Source organism: Pantherophis guttatus, chromosome 10, assembly GCF_059756535.1.
Source record: "Pantherophis guttatus breed Tessera chromosome 10, ASM5975653v1, whole genome shotgun sequence".
Classification (NCBI taxonomy): Eukaryota; Metazoa; Chordata; class Lepidosauria; order Squamata; family Colubridae; genus Pantherophis; species Pantherophis guttatus.
Genome location: NC_142072.1, coordinates 3,289,133 through 3,310,046, shown reverse-complemented (window position 1 = coordinate 3,310,046; position 20,914 = coordinate 3,289,133). Strand labels below are relative to the sequence as shown.

The 20,914-nt window shown below is 44.3% G+C and overlaps 2 protein-coding genes across 2 annotated transcripts; one reads left to right on the top strand and one right to left on the bottom strand.

Annotated features, from left to right (window-relative positions):
* Window positions 1–1,729: 1,729 nt before the first annotated feature.
* Window positions 1,730–6,576, bottom strand: SELENOW (selenoprotein W). Its single transcript, XM_034438080.3, has 6 exons — window positions 6,198–6,576; window positions 4,805–4,829; window positions 4,478–4,531; window positions 3,813–3,887; window positions 3,003–3,118; window positions 1,730–2,279 (listed from the first exon to the last, which is right to left on the bottom strand). Exons 1-5 carry the CDS (start codon window positions 6,224–6,226, stop codon window positions 3,044–3,046), a joined length of 258 nt encoding a protein of 85 aa, XP_034293971.2. The 5' UTR covers window positions 6,227–6,576; the 3' UTR covers window positions 1,730–2,279; window positions 3,003–3,043.
* Window positions 6,577–14,405: 7,829 nt separating this feature from the next.
* LOC148112338 (thyroid transcription factor 1-like) lies at window positions 14,406–20,326 on the top strand. Its single transcript, XM_087876416.1, has 2 exons — window positions 14,406–14,655; window positions 19,821–20,326. Exons 1-2 carry the CDS (start codon window positions 14,406–14,408, stop codon window positions 20,324–20,326), a joined length of 756 nt encoding a protein of 251 aa, XP_087732542.1.
* Window positions 20,327–20,914: the final 588 nt, after the last annotated feature.

Sequence of the window (20,914 nt, the reverse complement as noted above, 5' to 3'; positions counted from 1 at the left end):
AAGTTCTCGGTTTGGTTTGCCCATAATTGACAAGTTTTAAATTATGGGCCAAATTTATAAATTATTTTAACTTTATTTTTAACTGTGATGTTTGTATAGATGTTTTTATCTTGGCTGTTCACCGCCCTGAGTCCGAAAGGAGAAGGGCAGTATAGAAATTTGAAAAATAAATACATACATACATACATACATACATACATACATACATACATACATAAATAACCAAGAACTTCAGCCAGAAGATGATGAATGCGATTTCGTCGAAACGTCACTACTACTCTTTTAAGGATATGTTTACAATTAAACTGTACACACACACATAGATATATATATATTTAAAAAGAGATATTTATAAATCTGGCTTTGCAGGATACCCAGTCAGCCCGGAGAGAAGGGGACACAGAAAGAACCCGATTGGAAACGTTGCCTTCTTGAGGGGAATTTCTTGAATCTAATTCTGTCATTGATCTCGTATCTGTGGTTTTATCTCTCTTCTATGGCTGTCCCCCATTTTTGATGCCTTTATATTAGATAATCTAGGTGCACTAGAAAGGGCTGTGTAAGCAGGTGGGTGTATATACAGGTGGTCCTTGATTTACAGCAGTTCATTTAGTGACCATCCAAAGTTACAGCAGCCCTGAAAAAAAGGGACTTGGGACCATTTTTCATACTTACGGCCATTGCCGCATCCCCCGTTTGGTCCTATGAGCAACATTTCAGATGCTTGGCAACTGACTCATACTTATGACGGCTGCAATGGGGTTGTGTGATCATCCCCTTTTGCGTCCTTCTGACAAGCCAAGTCAATGAGGAATGTTAACATGTCAATGTTAATTCCCTTAACAACTCTGACTTACTGTAGTGATTCACTTAACTATGTCAAGAAAGGTCGTAAAATGGGGCAAAACTCAAGAACTCTCTCGCTTAGCAACGTAAATTTTGGGGTCAATTGTGATCGCAGGTTGAGGACTATGTGTGCAGGTGGTCCTATACTTAACAGTCATTTTTTGATACATTCCATTTTTTAAAAAAAAATAAGGCAGCAAACTTATCTAATACTGCTTTCTGCTCATATTTTCCCCACAACCCATCACCTTGTTAGGTGGCTTGGGCTGAGAGTGAGTGATGGGCCCAAAGTCACCTAATGGACTTCTATAGATTTCTAGCTTGTCTTAACCACTAGACCAAACTGGCTAGCAACTGTTCAAAGTTACAAAGTGATTTATGACCAGTCCTTACCCTCATGACTTTTGCAGCAAAGTGGAGGTGGGGGGAGCCGGATTCATCTTTTTTCTCATCTATCTTACTATCATCCTACTATCTCCTGTTGGTAATCTTATGATTTATCACTTGTTTGCAAATTATGGTTGATTGTAACTATGATTTATGATCTATGAGCTATCCTGAGGTCGGTAAAATGAAGACCCAGATTGTTGGGGTAAATATGCTGACTCTGTAAACCGCTTAGAGCTGTAAAAGCACTGGTATATAAGTCTAAAGTTATTGCTATCACTTTGTTGTACGTGTGTACACTGAGAGCTTCTGCACCGGAGATAAATTCCTTGTGTGTCCAATCACACTTGGCCAATAAAAGAATTCTATTAAGAGAAAAGGTGGTATGTAAATGCAATCAGTAAGTAATGTATCAATCTCTAATAGATCTAAAGAGTTACTGTGTCATATGTGCAGACTTAGTCTTGTGCCCAATGTTTCCACACGGGTCGCAACATTTTGGAAGTAACATTTTATTAAATGTTCAGTGCATTTGACAATGTTTGAGCAAAGAAGTCAGAAGTGGGTATAAAGCACGCAATCCTGCAACAGGAAAGTTAGGAGCCGTGGGAAAGAAAGAAGAATGCATATTTTCAAATTAAGATGTTTTAGGGGTCTAAAATTGTTCGAGACAAAGGGTTTTTTGCATCTGGTTTCGTCATATATTGGAAGCGTTTTGTGTACGATGAAAGCAAACATTTGATGAATCTTCCAACTCTGCCTATTTTTCAGTAATCCTTTTGGCCTATAATGCAAGTATTTTTTTAAAAACCCACAAAGCCGTATTTGCATGCAGCACACAATGAAAACAGAAGACAGACAGGTTAGGAGTTGCACTTAATTCACACCCAAACACTGAATTAGAGCACAAGTTTTTCCATCCAGCCTTGATCAAGTTGGCATCCAGCGCAGAGTTTTCAGGGAACTGCCAGGTGTCAGGCAACATTTCAGCAGCTCCCGTCATTGAGCGATTGGCCAAGATGAACAAAACAGATTTTTTTCTTGAGCTACCAAATGAAAAAGAATTTTGTTTTTAAAAACTTATACGTACAAGGAAAACTTATACGTACAAGGAAAAGTTATATGTAAAGCACCATGTCTTTCTGCAAAATACTTTTTGAGTTTCCTGCAGATCTGAACAGGTTTCACATATTAGCTGGCAAGACGTACCCCATCTTTAGATATGGAGTAGCTATGGTTAGGTTTTATTGGGGGGGCAGAGCCCCACTCAGATAGTGACTTAAAAATATTTCATGCAAGCCTCAATTTATATGAACTGAGGAATCATAAACCCCGGGTTATGGGTTGAAACTTCATAAATACTACCTAGACTAAAAGGTTCTTTAGAATGAAGGATTGCTAATATTTGTAGCTATTTTTGCAAATAACCTTAAAAGTAATCACATTTGATAATTGCAGGAGACAGGATAGAAGCTATTTTTAAAAAACATGTTAGCCTTTTTAGGCTTCGGATCTGCAATACATGGACAAAGCCATCTGTAGAAATTCTCCAAGCCAATGTTAATAAAAGATCCTCACCAGATCACTTTTCTTTAGAGAGAAGTGTTTTCTGTAACAAATCCTTTTTTTCTATGAAAAAAGGCACGTGCAGCATTTGACTGGGACCCTTTGAGAATTTCATCCCTATATGATGTCATCCCTAGATATAACCCCAGACCCATCATTCTTTATAGCAGATACTTTTTAGACCGAGGTCTTTATGATTTTACCTCTTGCATTTTCAGCTGCTAGCCCACGCCTAAAGTGGTCCTCATGCCAAAGCTGCTTTGATGGCCTTAATTATCTTGTTGAGTTTGGCATCGTCGTCCACAAAGCCATCTCCGTTCTAGAGAAAAGAAGGATTTAGTTCTGCTGTGTAAACGACACAAGGAAGTTGCTGCAGTTCTAAAAATAGTAAAGATTCTTCATGCCAGGGCACGCTCAAGCCACTGCCTCCGGGCAGATTTATTACTCTCCCTGGAAAAACAAATCTGCCCATCTTGTAACTAGATTTGCTCTTAATGAGAGGAAGCATTGTTCTCAACATAACAGAAATTAGTTATTTATAGAAGTGGGAAAAAGCGGAAGAACGCGCAACCATCTTCTTCGACTATCATTTCAGGACCTCTCTCCAGGAAATTGTGCCTTTGAGTTCTTCCACAACAAGAGGTTTCCTATGTATTTGAAATACCGGTTAAAGCAGAGTTACAGCCCAGCTCCTTCCATGCCCACATGCTTGTCCATACAAAGAAGCCATGATTCCCTTCCCGTGGTGGACTTGACATGAACTCCCCAGAATCCAAAGAGCTGCAAACAAAACCAGATTGTCTTCCAAACAGCGCCTTCTCTTGCAGCTTAACTCTGAATCGAGATAACCCATAATATGGTTTATTTAGCTTTAGGGCTTGACGGGGTGTTGTGCGACCCCCAGAGTTGATTTCATAAACCACCAGAACTTTCACAGCTGAGCTCCCAACAACTTTGTTCCTCCATGTTCTTTGTTGACTTCAGTGAAGGTTTTTTGTTGTTAAGCTGCTTACCTTTTTGGAGTGCACCATTTTCCCGGCTACCATCACTTCAAACCATCCTGTGACTTGTGGAGTCCCTTCGCCACTCTAGATGGAACCAAGACAACATCATCGCCCCTTAACCACCGCAGGCCGAAACACACAAACATGCACCCCACTTCTCAGTCATGGATCTCCCAATCACCCGTCTCCTAATCTTTGAATCCAGATCCCTCTCCCACACTCCTGTGTATGGACTGAATCTAACTTGGATGCAACTGTCAAGCATCTGAATGTAAATCACCATGGGGGTGCTGCATCGGTCAAGTGTGAAAAATGGTCATGTCCCTTTACTTCAGTGCCGTTGTGACTTCAGTCACTAAACAAACTGTTGTAAGTCAAGGACTACCTGCAGAAATTTCAACTATTTCTCAACCTCAGCAACTTGTATTATATTACACGCAAGGGGTCTGTAAAAGATCAGATGTTTTTAAAGCAGGTTTTTCAGCCTGCATCATGTCTCTATAGAGACAAGACCTTTAATTAAAGTGCAGTTGATAAATTACTTAAAATGGCCAGCCAAATGACAAAATCCTTCTTCTTGCCCTAAATCTACTCATTTAGGGAACCCCATGAAATGACGGGCGGGAAAAGGGAAAAAAAGGAAGACGGAATCAGGAATGGCTGGAAAGACTCACAATTTCCAGCTTGCCAGGAAACTCTTTTTCGAGTTCCTTCTTGAGCTGTTGAAACTACAAGGGGAAAAAAGGAGAAAGTTTTAAAATTTAGAAAGATCCAAGCTAAATGGTTTCTCTGAGAAATTAAAGCTCACTTGAAAGCAGCAATATTAAAAAAAAAAAAATGCAATTAAAAGACAGAACTAGATATGACAAGCGGCTTATCTGGGCTCTTCAATCAGGCTCAAAGTATCTTTGCTAAGTGAATAAATTTATTGTATTTTACTTTATACATGCCCATTTCATACACACAACGGGGCAGCTCACAATTTAAAATAATTAACGTACCTTGGGTTTGTAGCCTCAGGCTCCACTAGAAACAAAATGAAAGGAAAAATTAACATTACTTTCTGTTTGTCAGCACATGAAGCTTATCATCATCACCATTATACTCTTATTATGCATGATCAGATCCCTGGGAGTCTTCGGAGAAAGGCGGCATATAAATTGAATTAATAATAAAACCACCCATCTCGCTCATGGAGCAACTCTTAATTTCCATCCTCAAAAAAGGCAGCATCAATGCCCCCTTGTTTTAAAAAAGCACTCCAAAAAAAAAAAAGCACTCCACAGTACACCTATACAAGCCAACTTTTTGGCAAATCTCATGTTCAAGAAAATGAAGGATTTCACATCTCCCCCTCCAGCTCCTGAACACAAGGCTCAGCCCAAACCAACCAGATTTTATTTTATTTTTAAGCCTGGCATCCTCTATGATGCCAGTCACAGGATCCAGGGACCTGCAACCCCCTTCTCCCCCCCAATATAATTCAGTAAGCCATGGTTAAGTTACTCAAAAGGCATAACACAGCTGCCGTGCCTGGCTTCTGACGAGATGCTCTCTCCTTTTATTCAGGGATGAAATCCAGCAGGTTCTGACAGGAGAACCGGTAGCGGAAAGTTTGAGTAGTTTGGAGAACTGGAAAATACCACCCCTGGCTGGCCCCAGAGTGGGGAGGGAATGGGGATTTTGCAGTATCCTTCCCCTAGAGTGGGGAGGGAATGGGGATTTTGCAGTATCCTCCCAGGAATAGGGTGGGAATGGAGATTTTGCAGTATCCTTCTCCCAGGAGTGGAGTGGGAATGGGGATTTTGCAGTATCCTTTCCCTAGGGTGGGGAGGGAATAGGGATTTTGCAGTATCCTTTCCCTAGAGTGGGGAGGGAATGGGGATTTTGCAGTATCCTTTCCCTAGGGTGGGGAGGGAATGGGGATTTTGCAGTATTCTTCCCCCAGGAGTGGGAATGGAGATTTTGCAGTATCCTTTTCCCAGGAGTGGAGTGGGAATGGGGATTTTGCAGTATCCTTTCCCTAGAGTGGGGAGGGAATGGGGGTTTTGCAGTATCCTTTCCCTAGGGTGGGGAGGGAATGGTGATTTTGCAGTATCCTTCCCCTAGAGTGGGGAGGGAATGGGGGCTTTGCAGTATCCTTTCCCTAGGGTGGGGAGGGAATGGTGATTTTGCAGTATCCTTCCCCTAGAGTGGGGAGGGAATGGGGATTTTGCAGTATCCTTCTCCAAGGAGTGGAGTGGGAATGGGGATTTTGCAGTATCCTTTCCCTAGAGTGGGGAGGGAATGGGGACCCCGCTGCAGGGCGAGGGGAAGCCACGCCGAAGAGGGCCCCGCCTGGCTGGAAGCCCCTTCCCCAAAGGCTTGCAGGGATCCCCGCGCTTCCGACCTTACCAATAGACCACTTTGATCTTGACCGCCATGGCTGCGCGCGCCGCCTCGGAAGGGCCGACAGAACGTTCGGACCTCCAACGTTCTGATTTGGAGCGTTGAGTTGCCCAGGGATTTTTAATCTGACGTTCCGGACGATACCACCGCGCGGGGAAAAGGAAGGGGGGGAGAAGTTTAAAATAAAATCTCTTTCTGCTCCCGCTTTTCTTCTCCAATCCCCCCCCCGGGTTTGCATCAACCGGAGGAGCTTAACCCTCGCACACGCAAAAATGCCCGTCGATATTGGATTTATCTCTTATTTTTAGGTATCAGAGCAGTATTAACTCGGCGTTTCCCCCCCCTCCTCTTGACACACGATTCTAGCGGCGACCAGTGTCATGTGACAGCCGCAGATCTAAACATGGGGATTTTTTAAAAAAATAATGATTTAATTATATTAAAAATTATATTTAAAATAATAATCGCACACGGGGACAAGAAATTAAAAGACGCTTGCTCCTGGGGAGGAAAGCTATGGCAAATCTAGACAGCATACTAAGAAGCAGAGACATCACCCTGCCAACAAAAGTGCATATAGTAAAGGCTATGGCTTTCCCAGTTGCAATGTAGGGCTGTGAAAGTTGGACCATAAGAAAGGCTGAGAAGGCCAAAGAATGGAGGCCTTGGAACTCTGGTGCTGGAGAAGACTCCCGCGAGTCCCTTGGACTGCAAGGGGATCAAACCGGTCAGTCCTAGAGGAGATCAACCCTGACTGCTCTTTCGAAGGCCAGATCCTGAAGAGGAAACTCAAATACTTTGGCCACCTAACGAGAAGGAAGGACTCCCTGGAGAAGAGCCTAATGCTGGGAACGATGGAGGGCAAAAGAAGAAGGGGACGGCAGAGAACGAGGTGGCTGGATGGAGTCCCTGGAGCAGTAGGCATGAGCTTAAATGGACTTCCAGAGGATGGTAGAGGACAGGAAGGCCTGGAGGAACGTTGTCCATGGGGTCGCAATGGGTTGAACATGACTTCGCAACTAACAACAACAAAAAAATTAATAATTATTCCCCTCCTTTGTTTCTCTGCCCACGGAAGCGATGCAAACATGCAAATCGCTGTTAAAAGTGAATAAAAATAGTGCATGGAATGCGTGTGTGAAATGAACCGAAGGGAGGAAAAAAGAACGAGATGAAAAAGACCGAAACATTAGCCCGGCTGAGACCGTTCTGCAATTCCCTGAATTTAATGAAGGGAAATAATACTCTGTGTAAATGAATGATCTACTCATGTATTTTTGCAGGCACTGGTCTACTCCTGTATTTTTGCAGGCACTCGTCTATTCATGTATTTATGCAGGCACTCGTCTATTCATGTATTTTTGCAGGCACTGATCTACTCATGTATTTTTGCAGGCACTGATCTACTCATGTATTTTTGCAGGCTCTGGTCTACCCATTTATTTTTGCAGGCACTGGTCTATTCCTGTATTTATGCAGGCACTGGTCTACTCATGTATTTATGCAGGCACTGATCTACTCATGTATTTATGCAGGCACTGATCTACTCATGTATTTTTGCAGGCACTGGTCTACCCATTTATTTTTGCAGGCACTGATCTACTCCTGTATTTATGCAGGCACTGGTCTACTCATGTATTTTTGCAGGCACTGATCTACTCATGTATTTTTGCAGGCACTGATCTACTCATGTATTTTTGCAGGCACTGATCTACTCATGTATTTTTGCAGGCACTGGTCTACCCATTTATTTTTGCAGGCACTGGTCTACTCATTTGTTTTCTTTTAACACTGATCAACTGTAGGGCAGCCCTTTGAAGCCCCACGGCAAGAGTTTAAACAGTTTTTTTCCCTCTAGCCATCAGCTGGGACTCAGGAGGCAGCAATAGATTGGGGGTGGGGCCAAATGAAAGGTAAAAATAACACGGGGGTGGGGGGGGGGCGGGGGGGCCCAGAACCGGTTCGGTGACATCATATCGTCACTGCTACCGGCTCAGCGGGAACAGGAGGAACCCACCACTGTATGTGGGTCGTAAGTGCAAGAACCGGTCCTAACTGCCATTGTAACTTTGCCTGGACTCTAAATGAGCGGTCATAACTCGAGGACTACTTGTGGTGAACCAGCTGAAACACTGGCTGCATGGCAAATGATGGAAAGTCATTGGACATAATCGGTCATTAACTGGAACTCATTTTATTGCCCGTTTAATGAGCAATAAGGTTTCATGGCTCTCAACCCCATTAGTTACGGTTTGATTTATCTGAAGAATTCCAGAATTAGGACTTGGACTCTAATAAAAAGCTGGCTTGTCTGGAGCAAGATTTTTTTTTTTTTCCATTCATCAGAAGGTGAATAAATGCCATCATACGGAATCATCTGGTCTCCTTCCACATATGACTTGGTTGATACATTCACGGGAAAATTGAATTCCAAAGCCGGCGTGCAATTTGAATTTGACAACGAGGTGACATAAATGGATGGATTGTCCTTATTTATGAGGCTGATACGTTGGAAAAACGCAAATGACCGGCCCCCATTTGTTCCGTTGGATTGAGAAATGATCACACAATCAGCAGATAATGTCTACGGACCATAGACTTTCTAGGAGAATTTTTTTTTTTTTAATTTGATTTATATGCCGCCCTTCTCCGGAGACTCAGGGCGGCTTACAATGCGTTAAGCAATAGTCTTCATTCTTTTGTATATTTTATACCAACTCAGCTTATTGCCCCCACAATCTGGGTCCTCATTTTACCTACCTTTGAAAGGATGGAAGGCTGAGTCAACCTTGAGCCTGGTGAGATTTGAACTTGCAGTAATTGCAGGCAGCTGATGTTAATCGCAGTGCTATCAATCTGCTGAGCCACCAGGCTCTTTACCGGAAAATATTTACAGACTGCACTAGGGAGGGCCACGCTTGGAATATAGGTAGTCCTCTAGTTACAACAGTTTAGCAGCCGTTCGAAGTGACAACAGCACCGAAAAAAGGCACTTAGGATCAGTGTTCAAATCCAAATTTTTTTACTACCGGTTCTGTGGGCAAAATCTCCATTTCCATCCCACTCCAGGGGAAAGATACTGCAAAATCCCCATTTCATCCCCACTCCAGGGGAAGGATACTGCAAAATCCCCATTTCATCCCCACTCCAGGGGAAGGATACTGCAAAATCCCCATTTCATCCCCACTCCTGGGAGAAGGATACTGCAAAATCTCCATCCCCTCCCCACTCCAGGGGAAGGATACTGCAAAATCCACATTCCCTCCCCACTCCTGGGAGAAGGATACTGCAAAATCTCCATCCCCTCCCCACTCTGGGGCCAGCCAGAGGTGGTATTTGCCGGTTCTCCGAACAACTCAAAATTTCCACTACCGGTTCTCCAGAACCTTTCAGAGCCTGCTGGATTTCACCCTGCTTAGGATTGTTTTTCACACTTATGACGATCACAGTGTCCCCGTGATCAAAATTCAGACGCTTGGCACCTGACTCCTATTTATGACCGTCATGGTATCCCTGGGGTCACGCGATTCCGTTTTGAGACCTTCTGACAAGCCAAGTCAACGCAGAAGCCAGATTCACTTAACGAATTTAATAATAGTGGTGATTTTATGTTTCAGAGCAGTATTAACTCGGTGTCTCCCCCTCCTCTTGTCACACGATTCTAGTGGCGACCAGAGTCACATGACAGCTGCAAAACAGCATGGGGATTTTAAAAAATAATAATTAAAAAATAATAATTTCTCTCCCCTTTGTTTCTCCGCCCACGGAAGTGATGCGAACATGCAAATCGCTGTTAAAAGTGAATAAAAATAGTGCATGGAATGCATGGAATGTGTGCTTGAAATGAACGGAAGGGAGGAACGAAAGGAAGCGACAAAAACGTCTGAAACATTAGCCCAGCCGAGACCGTTCTGCGATTTCTGTGAAGGGAACTTCTCAGTCTAAATAAATAACACCCGTTGAAATTTGGATTTTAACTATCCCTGGAAAGATTTTGATAAAAATAACCAATGATTCCAGGGAGTTTCACAGTTGCACTTCCATTTCCCTTCGCCCAGAAGCTAGAGTTAAGCCACGGTTGGCCCTGACTGTGGTTTGTTGGCTAAATGAGTCATCACAAAAGGTGGTGAGTTGCCTGATCGTCTGAGGCTTTTAAAAGCATTTTTTTTCTGCAACCTCTTCCGCGGAAGAGATTGTAGGGAAAAAAAATGCCTTTAAAAGCCTCTGGTGATCCCAGCTGAGTTGCCTGATCGTCAGAGGCTTTTAAAAGGCTTTTTTTCCTGCAACCTCTTAAGGTTGTAGAAAAAATGCTTTTAAAAGTAAAAAAAAAAAAGTTGGCCACGCCCACCCAGTCACATCACCCCCCCACCAAGCCACAAAAAAAAAATGCTTTGAAAAGCCTCTGACGATCCCAGCTGAGCCACACGATCATCAGAGGCTTTTTTTTTTTTACTTTTAAAAGCATTTTTTTATCGGAAGAGGTTGTAGAAAAATGCTTTTAAAAGTGAAAAAAAAAAGCCTCTGATGATCGTGTGGCTCAGCTGGGCATGGGGCGGGGGGGGTGTGCAGGGATTTTTGCTACCGGTTCTCTGAACCACACGCCGCCATTGCTACCGGATTGGGCGATCCGGTCCGAACCAGGAGCATTTCACCCCTGGTTCACCATCACGGGACTAGGTCAAGATCCCGTCCAACTCTTGTTATTGTGGTCAGAGGGAAATCCAATCGGGAATTAAGGAGCAATTTCCCGACAGGACAATCAAGCAGTGAAACACCTTCCCTCTCAGAGCGGAGGCCGGAAAACCATCACTGGAGGTTTTCAAGGAAAAAAAAAATAGACAATTTTCACTTAAACAACGGTGGCAATAAAGGCACATGATTCACTTAACAATGGCCTTGCTTAGAAACAGAAATTCTGGTCCCAGTGGGGACGGGGGGAGCTCCTGTAAATCGAGGACTGCCAGTAGCTATTTGAGATTGTTCAGATGTTCCACAGTTGCAACCGATAAATCATTTGAAGAGTTGGATTTCTGAAAAGTGAAAAACTTTGCTAGTTTTCTCTCCGGCCGCTTCATGCATTATGCTGAGTTTGGCTATTTTAATGGTTGATATATTTTGAGAGCCCAGAAAATAGATAATTTCTATAATCAAGATGACCTTCTGGTTTGGATCACGCCGAACATCGCATTAATATTTTTCCGGCTTTTGATCAGAGCTGCCTTGGTTAAAAACTGGTCATCAGATACCGCCTGTTTCAAATCAAAGATTTCACGCTGATCGCCCAATTGGTTGTGGTCAAAGGGTGTTTTTTCTGACAACACCAAAATTAGGATGATCGTCTGCTAACACAAGGCCGGCTTGTCTGGAGCGACAATTTTGCAATTCTAAAGGAAGAACAAAACAGTCACAGGATTATGTCATTTCCCATTGGAGACGCATCATGAGACTGGCAAAGTTTATCTCCGAATATGCTTTCTGTAGAGAGAGGGAGCGAAAGCACATTCCAAAGGATGACTGCTCTTTGCACTTCCAATTAAAAAACTATTCTTTCGTAGCTCTAGGTAAAGGGGTTAAGATCCCCGAATCAGGAGTGAAATCCAGCAGATTCTGGAGAACCAGTAGCAGAAATTTTGAATAGTTCGGAGAACCGGCAAATGCCACCTCTGGCTGGCCCCAGAGTGGGGTGGGAATGGAGATTTTGCAATATCCTTTTCCCAGGAGTGGGGAGGGAATGGAGATTTTGCAATATCCTTCCCCCAGGAGTCAGGAGGGAATGGGGATTTTGCAGTATCCTTCCCCCAGGAGTGGGGAGGGAATGGGGATTTTGCAGTATCCTTCCCCCAGGAGTGGGGTGGGAATGGGGATTTTGCAATATCCTTCCCCCAGGAGTCAGGAGGGAATTTTGCAATATCCTTCCCCCAGGAGTGGGGAGGGAATGGAGATTTTGCAATATCCTTCCCCCAGTAGTCGGGAGGGAATGGGGATTTTGCAGTATCCTTCCCCCAGGAGTGGGGAGGGAATGCAGATTTTTGTAGTATCCTTCCCCTGAAGTGGGGTGGGAATGGAGATTTTACAGTATCCTGCCTCTGCCACGCCCACCATGCCACACCCACAGAACCGGTAGTAAAAAGAATTGAAACCTACCACTGCTGTATTGGCTACAGATGGACGGCAATGTTGATTTCTACTGCCCCCTAGTGGACAAGGGAAAAAATTGCAATGAACCCATCTCTTGTAACTAGGATTCTCAAAGTGTGATTTTTGGTTTATTATTGCAACTTTCCGGCTTAGTCACTCCTTCAGCTTTTCCCGGATCCGTGGTGAAAATAGATGAATTGAACCATGCAAGCGGCAGAGTTAATATAATGTTCCGAAAACTACTTCAAGTGGTGAATAAATATTTAATTTGAGAGTAAAGCTTTCTGGCACAAGATTTAATTTGAAAAGGTTTTTGTTTTTTGTTTTTTTTGATACGGGGTTGCCTTTTGTATGGCCGTGTTTACCAACCATGGTAACTTTGAAGTTGGGTGGACTTCAACTCCCAGAATTCCCCAGCCAGCATAACATAGCACAGCCTAGCTTAGCTGGCTAGGGAATTCTGGGAGTTGAAGTCCACCCATCTTCAAAGTTGCCAAGTTTGGGGGGAAAACCCCCCCCCCACCAATCTGGCTACATTGCGACTGGGAAATCTTGATGAAGTTTGAGGTTGTGGGTGTGACTTAAGGGCAGACAGAAAGGACTAGAAACTTGATTTTTTTTTTAAAAAGGAAAACCTTGCCTGGTTTTACAAGTAGACCTGGACTTACAACTACAATTCAGCCCAAAATTTCTGTTGCTAAGTGAGACATTATTAGTTCAGTGAGCTTTTCCTCCATTTTACGACCTTCGTTGCCGCAGTTGTTAAATGAATCAATGCAGTTGTTTTAAGTTAGTAACGGGGACACTGCAACCGTCATAAATACGAGTCAGTGGCCAAGCGCCGGAATTTGGATCCCGTGATCATGGGGATGCCTCAAGGGCTGTAAGCAGGGGTGAAATGCTCCCGGTTCAGACCGAATCCCCCGATCCGGTAGTGATGGCGGTGGGTGGTTCGGAGAACCGGTAGCAAAAATCCCTGCTCCCCCCCCTCATGCCCAGCTGAGCCAGGCGATCATCAGAGGCTTTTTAAAATTATTTTTAAAAGTATTTTTTCTACAACCTCTTCGGCCAAAAAAATGCTTTTAAAAATTAAAAAAAAAAGCCGCTGATGATCGCGCAGCTCAGCTGGGATCGTCAGAGGCTTTTAAAAGCATTTTTTTTAACAACCTCTCTGAAGAAATTGTAGAAAAAATGTTTTTAAAAGCCTCTGACGATCCCAGCTGAGTTGCCTGATCGTCAGAGGCTTTTAAAAGCATTTTTTCTACAATCTCTTCAGAGAGGTTGTAGAAAAAATTGCTTTTAAAAGTAAAAAAAAAAAAAGTTGGCCACGCCCACCCAGTCACATTACCCCCACCCCCACCACCAAGCCACGCCCACAGAACCGGTAGTAACACATTTTACATTTCACCACTGGCTGTAAGTGCGAGGAAGTCCCTTTTCCCAGGGCCGTTCTCACTTCGAACGGTTGCTAAACGAACTGCTATAAGTAGAGGACTAACCAATACTTAACCTGGACATCCAACTAGCTCACAGCACTTCCAACTTAGAACTAAGGAGAAATTTCCTGACCGCGAGAACAATTAACCAGTGGAACAACTCGCCACCAGAAGTTGTAAATGCTCCAACAACTGGAAGTTTTGAAGAAGATGTTGGATAACCATTTTGTCTGAAGCGGTGTAGGGTTTCCTGCCTCAGCAGGGGGGTGGACTAGAAGACCTCCAAGGTCCCTTTTCCAACTCTGCCATTCTATTCAATTCTATTCAGCTGGCTGGGCTCTTTCTTTGCTGCTCTTGTTTAATTCAGTTTTGTCAACAGAAGGGGAGGTGTCTTCCTCCCCCCCCCACCTTCTCCCTTCCCCGCCCCTCCCCTCCCCTGCCCACCTCACCTTACCCCACCTCCAGGGTGGTGGTGGTGGTGGGGGGGGTGGAGTCCTTAATCTTTGATAAGGTGCAGCAGACTTAAGATAAAAACCCGAGATTGTGGACAGGAAGCTCTGGCCGCCTCCTTTGAAAGCTAGAAAGGAACTCAAGAGGTCAGCTCTGAAGCTGCTGCCATCCCTTCGGGGTCCTCCTTCCCATGGAGGATCTCAAGGGCTTCGCTATGGAGAGCCTGGAAGACTTCTCCCAGGTGATGCCAGCAGGGACCCACCAGCCTGCTTTGGTGGGCTCTCGATTCTCCCTGGCCCACTGCCTCTCCCAAAACCCCATGCTGGGATGCTACTCGGGGTCCTTCCCCAGCCCAGCCGAACTGCCTGCCTACCCCCAGGAGAGCTTCAGGAATGGGGAGTGGTACGCCCCCAGCCCTCCAGAAGGACCTTACTCTTCAAGTAAGTGCACGTCTTGGCTGTTGGCATTTTTTTTTTAATTTATAAACTTTATTAAAACACACATATAAAACACATATATTTATTTATTTATTTTTCATATTTGTATACCGCCCTACTCCCGAGGGACTCAGGGCGGTGAACAGCCATAAATAAATACAAAGACATACAAAAGTTAAAAACTATTAAAAAAATATTAAATAATTTAGGATTAGGTTCAAAGATTAAAACATCCAATTTAACTAAAAGAGATTTAAAACCCAATTTAAAGGCCAATTTAAAAGGCCAATTTATGTTTTCAATATAAAAACATTTACACAACAAACAACATGTAAGTAAATTGATCTTTTGAAGCATTTGTTTCGTATTGGTCCTTCAATTAGTACGGTTATACTTATTCCCCTTAATCTTAACCTAATAATTTCCTTTTTCCATTTCCCCCTCCCCTCTCTTTTCATCCCCTAAGAATTCTCCCCTTGATAATCTATATACTATATGTTTGGATTACACCTTTCTTTTTAGGCTTCCCTCTACCTGCCTGTAGGAAGTTATTTGTATGCATATTAACATTTCTATTCTATCCTTCTTCTAATTGTGTTTCTTCAGTAGTGGCGTTATACCATTGGTACCATTTATTCCAAATTTTGTAGTACTCTGTCTCTTCTTTTTCCTTTAGCTCTTTTGTTATTATTTTTTTTTTTAGAGGGAAAACTGGGTTAGTCCAACCTCCCAAAAGGTGTTTTTAATATAATGTTCCGAAAACTACTTCAAGTGGTGAATAAATATTTAATTTGAGAGTAAAGCTTTCTGGCACAAGATTTAATTTGAAAAGACGTGGGTTAATCCAAAGTGGCGAAAATATATATTTATTGATCCGTTTATTTTATTTGTCATCCATCTCGCAGTTCGAGGCCACTCTGAGCGGAGGGGGAAAAAAAATTAGGAGGAGGGGGGCCTTCGTGCTCTCGGAGCTTGGTTGTTTTCTTGCGGTCGTTTCGTTTACCCAAACTGGGTAATAATATCATCCGGTGCTTCTGATACCCTCCTAGCACTGATGATGTAACCTTGTTTGGTAATGAAATGTCTACAAGAAAACCAACAAGCTCAGAGAGTATGGAGGATCCCACACTCCTCCTCTTCTTCCTCCTCCTCCTCCCTTCTCCATTTTACAAACCCCACTCCCTTCTAGTACTGATGAAGTTACCTAGTTCGGTAATGAAATGTCTGAGAGAAAACAGCCAAGCTCAGAGAGCACCGAGGACCCCTCCGGTCAACCGTGAGCTACAAGGATTCTCCTTGTATTAAATCAGGAGGAACTTGGCCACCCCATTTCAAACCAACCCAGGTTATTTAAAAGCACCAGCTTTCAAAGTGTGGCCTAACCCCAACACATCAGTCCTTTCGTTCAGCCAAACACGATCCATGATTCCCAGCGTAAACACGGCTTCTTTGATCTTGATCGCGCCTGTTTGTGTAAATTCAGCCAAGATGGCTTGTGTAAACCATCGTTTCAGGGGTAGCGAGATGTGTCAACCCAGTCGGTGTCTTACAGGACCCTCCTATAACATGGTGGGGCTCCAAACTATTTGCTCCGGAGCGAATTTAAATAGTTATTTAGGAAACAAAATTGTCCGTCCGGCATCTTCTTTTCAAGAATGCCCAGTTGTAATCCTATCCATCTGGAACTGGAAGATACCAGACAAGGAGGAGAGTTGGGTCACAGGGCTAAATTTAAAAAAAAAAAAAAGGGGGGGGGTTTCAGAAATATTTTTTTTTAAAAAAAGAGAGGAATAAATATGCACCCCACCCTGGACTGCAGGCACAAAGAGCGAAAGCCGCTGTAAATTTAATTTAATTTAATGTAATTAATAATATTTCTATGCTGCCCAACTCCCAAGGGACTCTGGGCAGCTTACAACAAAAATAATACAAACAATGAACATAACATATTTAAAAAAAAACATTATAAAAGCATTTTAAAAACATTAAAAACACATGCACACCATCCATGGCCGGATCTCGCGAGATCAAAGCCTGCCGGAAAAACGATGTCTTCACTGCTTTCCGGAAGGCCAACAGGATCTTCCAATAAAATGAAAAAGAGTTGTCATTGAGTGGATCAGAGTTGCAGGAAACTGGGGACAAAGAGTCCTTTGACGATCGGAGCCCAAAGTAGTAGGGGGAACCAGGGCTCTGAGGTGCTGTGGATTATAGGAGGTGTAGTACATCCGATCTGGAAAGCCCCAGCTGGGGAAGGCGATGGCCGAGAGAAAAAGTGAGGGGAGGGGGGGACACACGTATTTCTGTGCTCTTCTCCAAATCCTATGGAAGCAAAGGAGAATGACCAGAGAGGAACGGACGGATCTAATGGAATTCCCATGGGAAGTTCTCTTTCTTGGATTCACGATAGTTTGCTTTAGAAGAGGACAGTTGTAGCTCGGGGTTGGGCTGTGGGGTCCTTGATGCTCTCTGAGCTTGGTGGATTTCTTGCAGATGCTTCAACAACCAAGTTAGGTAACATCATCAGTGCTAGAAGGGAGTGGAGTTTGTGGAGAGGAGGAGGAGGAGGAGGAGGAGGAGGAGGAGGAGGAGGAGGAGAAGAACTATGAAGTCCCTGAGTTTGATGGGTTTCTGAAGACATTTCATTACCCAACTAGGCAACGTCATCAGTGTTAGGCAGGAGTGGGGTTTGCAGGGAGGAGGAGGAGGAGGACAACTATGAGGTCCTTAGTACTCTCTGAGTTAGGTGGTTTTTTTGCAGACCCCCTGAGTTAGGTGGGTTTCATTACCGATCTAGGTAACGTCATCAGTGTTAGGAGGGAGTGGGGTTTGCAGAGCGGAAGAGGAGGAGGAGAAGGAGGAAAAGGAGGACTGTGGGATTCTTGCTTCTTATAGACATCTCACGACCCAACTAGGTAACATCGTCAGTGCTGGAAGGGAGTGTGATTTGCCAAGAGGAGGAAGAAGAAGAGAATTGTGAGGTCCTTGGGGCTCTCTGAGTTTTCTGGTTGTCTTGCAGATCTTTCATGGTCCAGCTAGGGAACATCATCAGTGCTCGAAGGGAGCAGGGTTTGATCTCCTTACATACAAGTGACACACACACACACACACACACACACACACACGGTTTGATTCCTTTGCAGCACCCTCATGGCCACATGATCAAAATTTGGGCACTTGGCAGCTGGCATCTATTTATGACCGTTGCGTTGTCCTGAGGTTGTGTGATCACGGTTTGTAAACTTCCCAGCCAGCTTTTGACAAGCAGAGTCAGTGGGGGAAGCCAGATCCCCTTAACGCCTGCACGATTCCCATAACGACGATGGCAAGAAAGGTAATCAAATGGGGCAAAACTCAGAACCGCCGTCTTGCTCAGCCACAGAAATGGTGGGCTCCGCTGTGGCCGTTAAGTCAAGAACTACCTGTGTTCCCAAGAATCCTGAACCTGGATAAATTAACTCCGAGAACGTCTCCCCCTTCCCCTTTAAGAGATGGACAGAGTTGGAAGGGACCTTGTAGGTCATCTAGTCCAACCCCCTGCCCAAGCAGGAGACCCTACACCATTTCTGACCGAGGGCAGTCCAGTCTCTTCTTGAAAACCTCCAGTGATGAAGCTCCCACAACGTCCGAAGTCAACTTCTGTTCCATGAGTGGATTGTTCTCAGCGTCAGAAAATTTCTCCTCATTTCTAGGTTGAATCTCTCCTCAGTCAGTTTCCAGCCATTATTCCTTGTCTGGCCTTCAGGTGCTTTGCAAAATAGCTTGACCCCCTTCCTCTTCTCTGTGGCAGCCCCTCAAATATTGGAAGATGCTCTCCTGTCTCCCCTGATCCTTCTCTTCACTAGACCAGCCATGCCCAGTTCCTGCAACCGTTCATCGTATGTTTTAGCCTCCAGTCCCCTCATCATCCTGGTTGCTCTTCTCTGCACTCTTTCTAGAGTCTCCACATCTATTTTCTAGTGTGGTGACCAAAAACTGGATGCAGGACTCTAGGTGTGGCCTTACTAAGGATTTATAGAGTGATATTAGTACCTCCCTTGATCTTGATTGTATCCCTCTGTTAATGCAAATTAGGATAGAATAGAATAGAATAGAATAGAATAGAATAGAATAGAATAGAATAGAATAGAATAGAATAGAATAGAATAGAATAGCAGAGTTGGAAGGGACCTTGGAGGTCTTCTAGTCCAACCCCCTGCCCAGGCAGGAAACCTTACACCACTTCAGACAAAATGGTTATCCAACATCTTCTTAAAAACTTCCAGTGTTGGAGAACTCTCAACTTCTGGAGGCAACTTCTATTCCACTGGTTAATTGTTCTCACTGTCAGGAAATTTCTCCTTCGTTCTAAGTTGCTTCTCTCCTTGATGAGTTTCCACCCTTTGCTTCTTGTTCTACCCTCAGGTGCTCTGGAGAATAGTTTGACTCCCTCTTTTTGGAAGCAACTCCTGAGATATTGGAAGATGGCTATCCTGTCTCCCTTAGTCCTTCTCTTCATTAAACTAGACATACCCAGTTCCTGCAACCGTTCTTCATATGTTTTTTTTATTGTGTTGGCTTTTTTGGCTGCCACCACACACTCTTGAGTCGTTTTTAGCTGGTTGTCCACGAAGACTCCAAGATCCCTCACCGAGTCACTGCTATTAAGCCTGGTTTCACCCAGTCTATATATGTCCTTTTTTAAAATTTGATTTATATGCCGTCCTTCTCCGGAGACTCAGGGCGGCTTACAGTGCGTAAAGCAATAGCCTTCATCCTTTTGTATATTTATACAAAGTCAGCTTATTGCCCTGACAAACCGGGTCCTCAATTTACCTACCTTAGAAAGGATGGAAGGCTGAGTCAACCTTGAGCCTGGCGAGATTCGAACTTGCAGTAATTGCAGGCAGCTGAATGTTAATAACAGGCTATTAGTCTTCTTTCTTTATTTTATTAAATTTCTATACCGCCCTTCTCCCGAAGGACTCAGAGCGGTGAACAGCCAGAAGATAAAACACAGAAATACAAAAAAATTTAAAATAAATTAAAACGAATTAAATAATTTAGGCGGAATTTTAAAATACCCCATAATTAAATAGATTAAAATTTATGTTTAAAATTTAAATTTAAAAGAGGAGATGATTCTTGCCTAAATTCCCCCCCCCCCTTTTTTTTTTCCCCCTCTCCAGTCTGCAGGTTTATGGGCACCCCTGGCTTCAGCATGCCCGGAGCAGATTGTATGGGTTACTTGGGAGAAATAGTCAAGCAACCCCCCTTCTCTGCGGGAAACCCCTCCAAGCGTAAACGCCGAGTGCTTTTCTCCCGAGCTCAAGTCCAGGAGCTGGAGAAGAGGTTTGAGATGCAGAAATACCTGACCGCCCCCGAAAGGGAACACCTGGCCACCGTCACCCGCCTCACCCCCAACCAGGTGAAAATCTGGTTCCAGAACCACCGCTACAAGCTGAAGAAGCTACGGGGGCAGCCGGCGGAGGCGAAGGCCGGCTTGCGGCAGGAGGGCCCCCCGCCTTGTGACAGTAGCACCGTGGCCCACCCCGGTGGCTACCCGTTCCACCGGACGCCCGTGGAAGAGAAGCTCCTCCTGCCACACCTGTCTCCCAGCCCCAGCTCCACCGCCGATTCCCAACCGGGCCTCGAAACGCCCGAAAGCGGTTTTCTCTTTGGCAGACCGTGGTAGGTAGTCTATCCACGGATTGCCACGGAGGAGCGCGACGGAGCCCAGCCGCTCTAGGACAAAAGTTTTATTTTTTTTATTTTATTATTTATATAGCCGTGCCCCGTCTTTCAACCCCCGCTGGATGGCTCCCAGGTGAAAACTCAAAAACGACAAAATCAAATCACATTAAAAAAAACGATCCGACGAAGCCGATGAGAAGATTAGAAACGAGAAGAACCCTGGTTTCGAATCAGCCTTGGTCTACTCTTCTTTGGCAGAATTTGAGGGGGAGGAAACGCTAAGGCTTCGAGGAGGCTAAAATGGGAAGAGGCCGATTGAACTTCATGTGGCAGAGAGTTCCACAGGACACACATCCATCCAATGGCAGCCGAGCGGTCGAGCCTTTTTCAAGGAGCCTCAGTCTTGAAAGTCTTCCAGAGGAAAAGTGCTGTGGGTCAATTGGACCGGATCCCCGGCCCCCTTCGACCCGTTGATCATGTCAGCCCCTCTCCGGTCTCTACCATCAGAATCCAGATCCTTCAATGGATCTTGCAGGAACCTCTCCCAGACTCTTCTCGTCCTGAGCTGTCAAACATTTCCCGCCTCCAC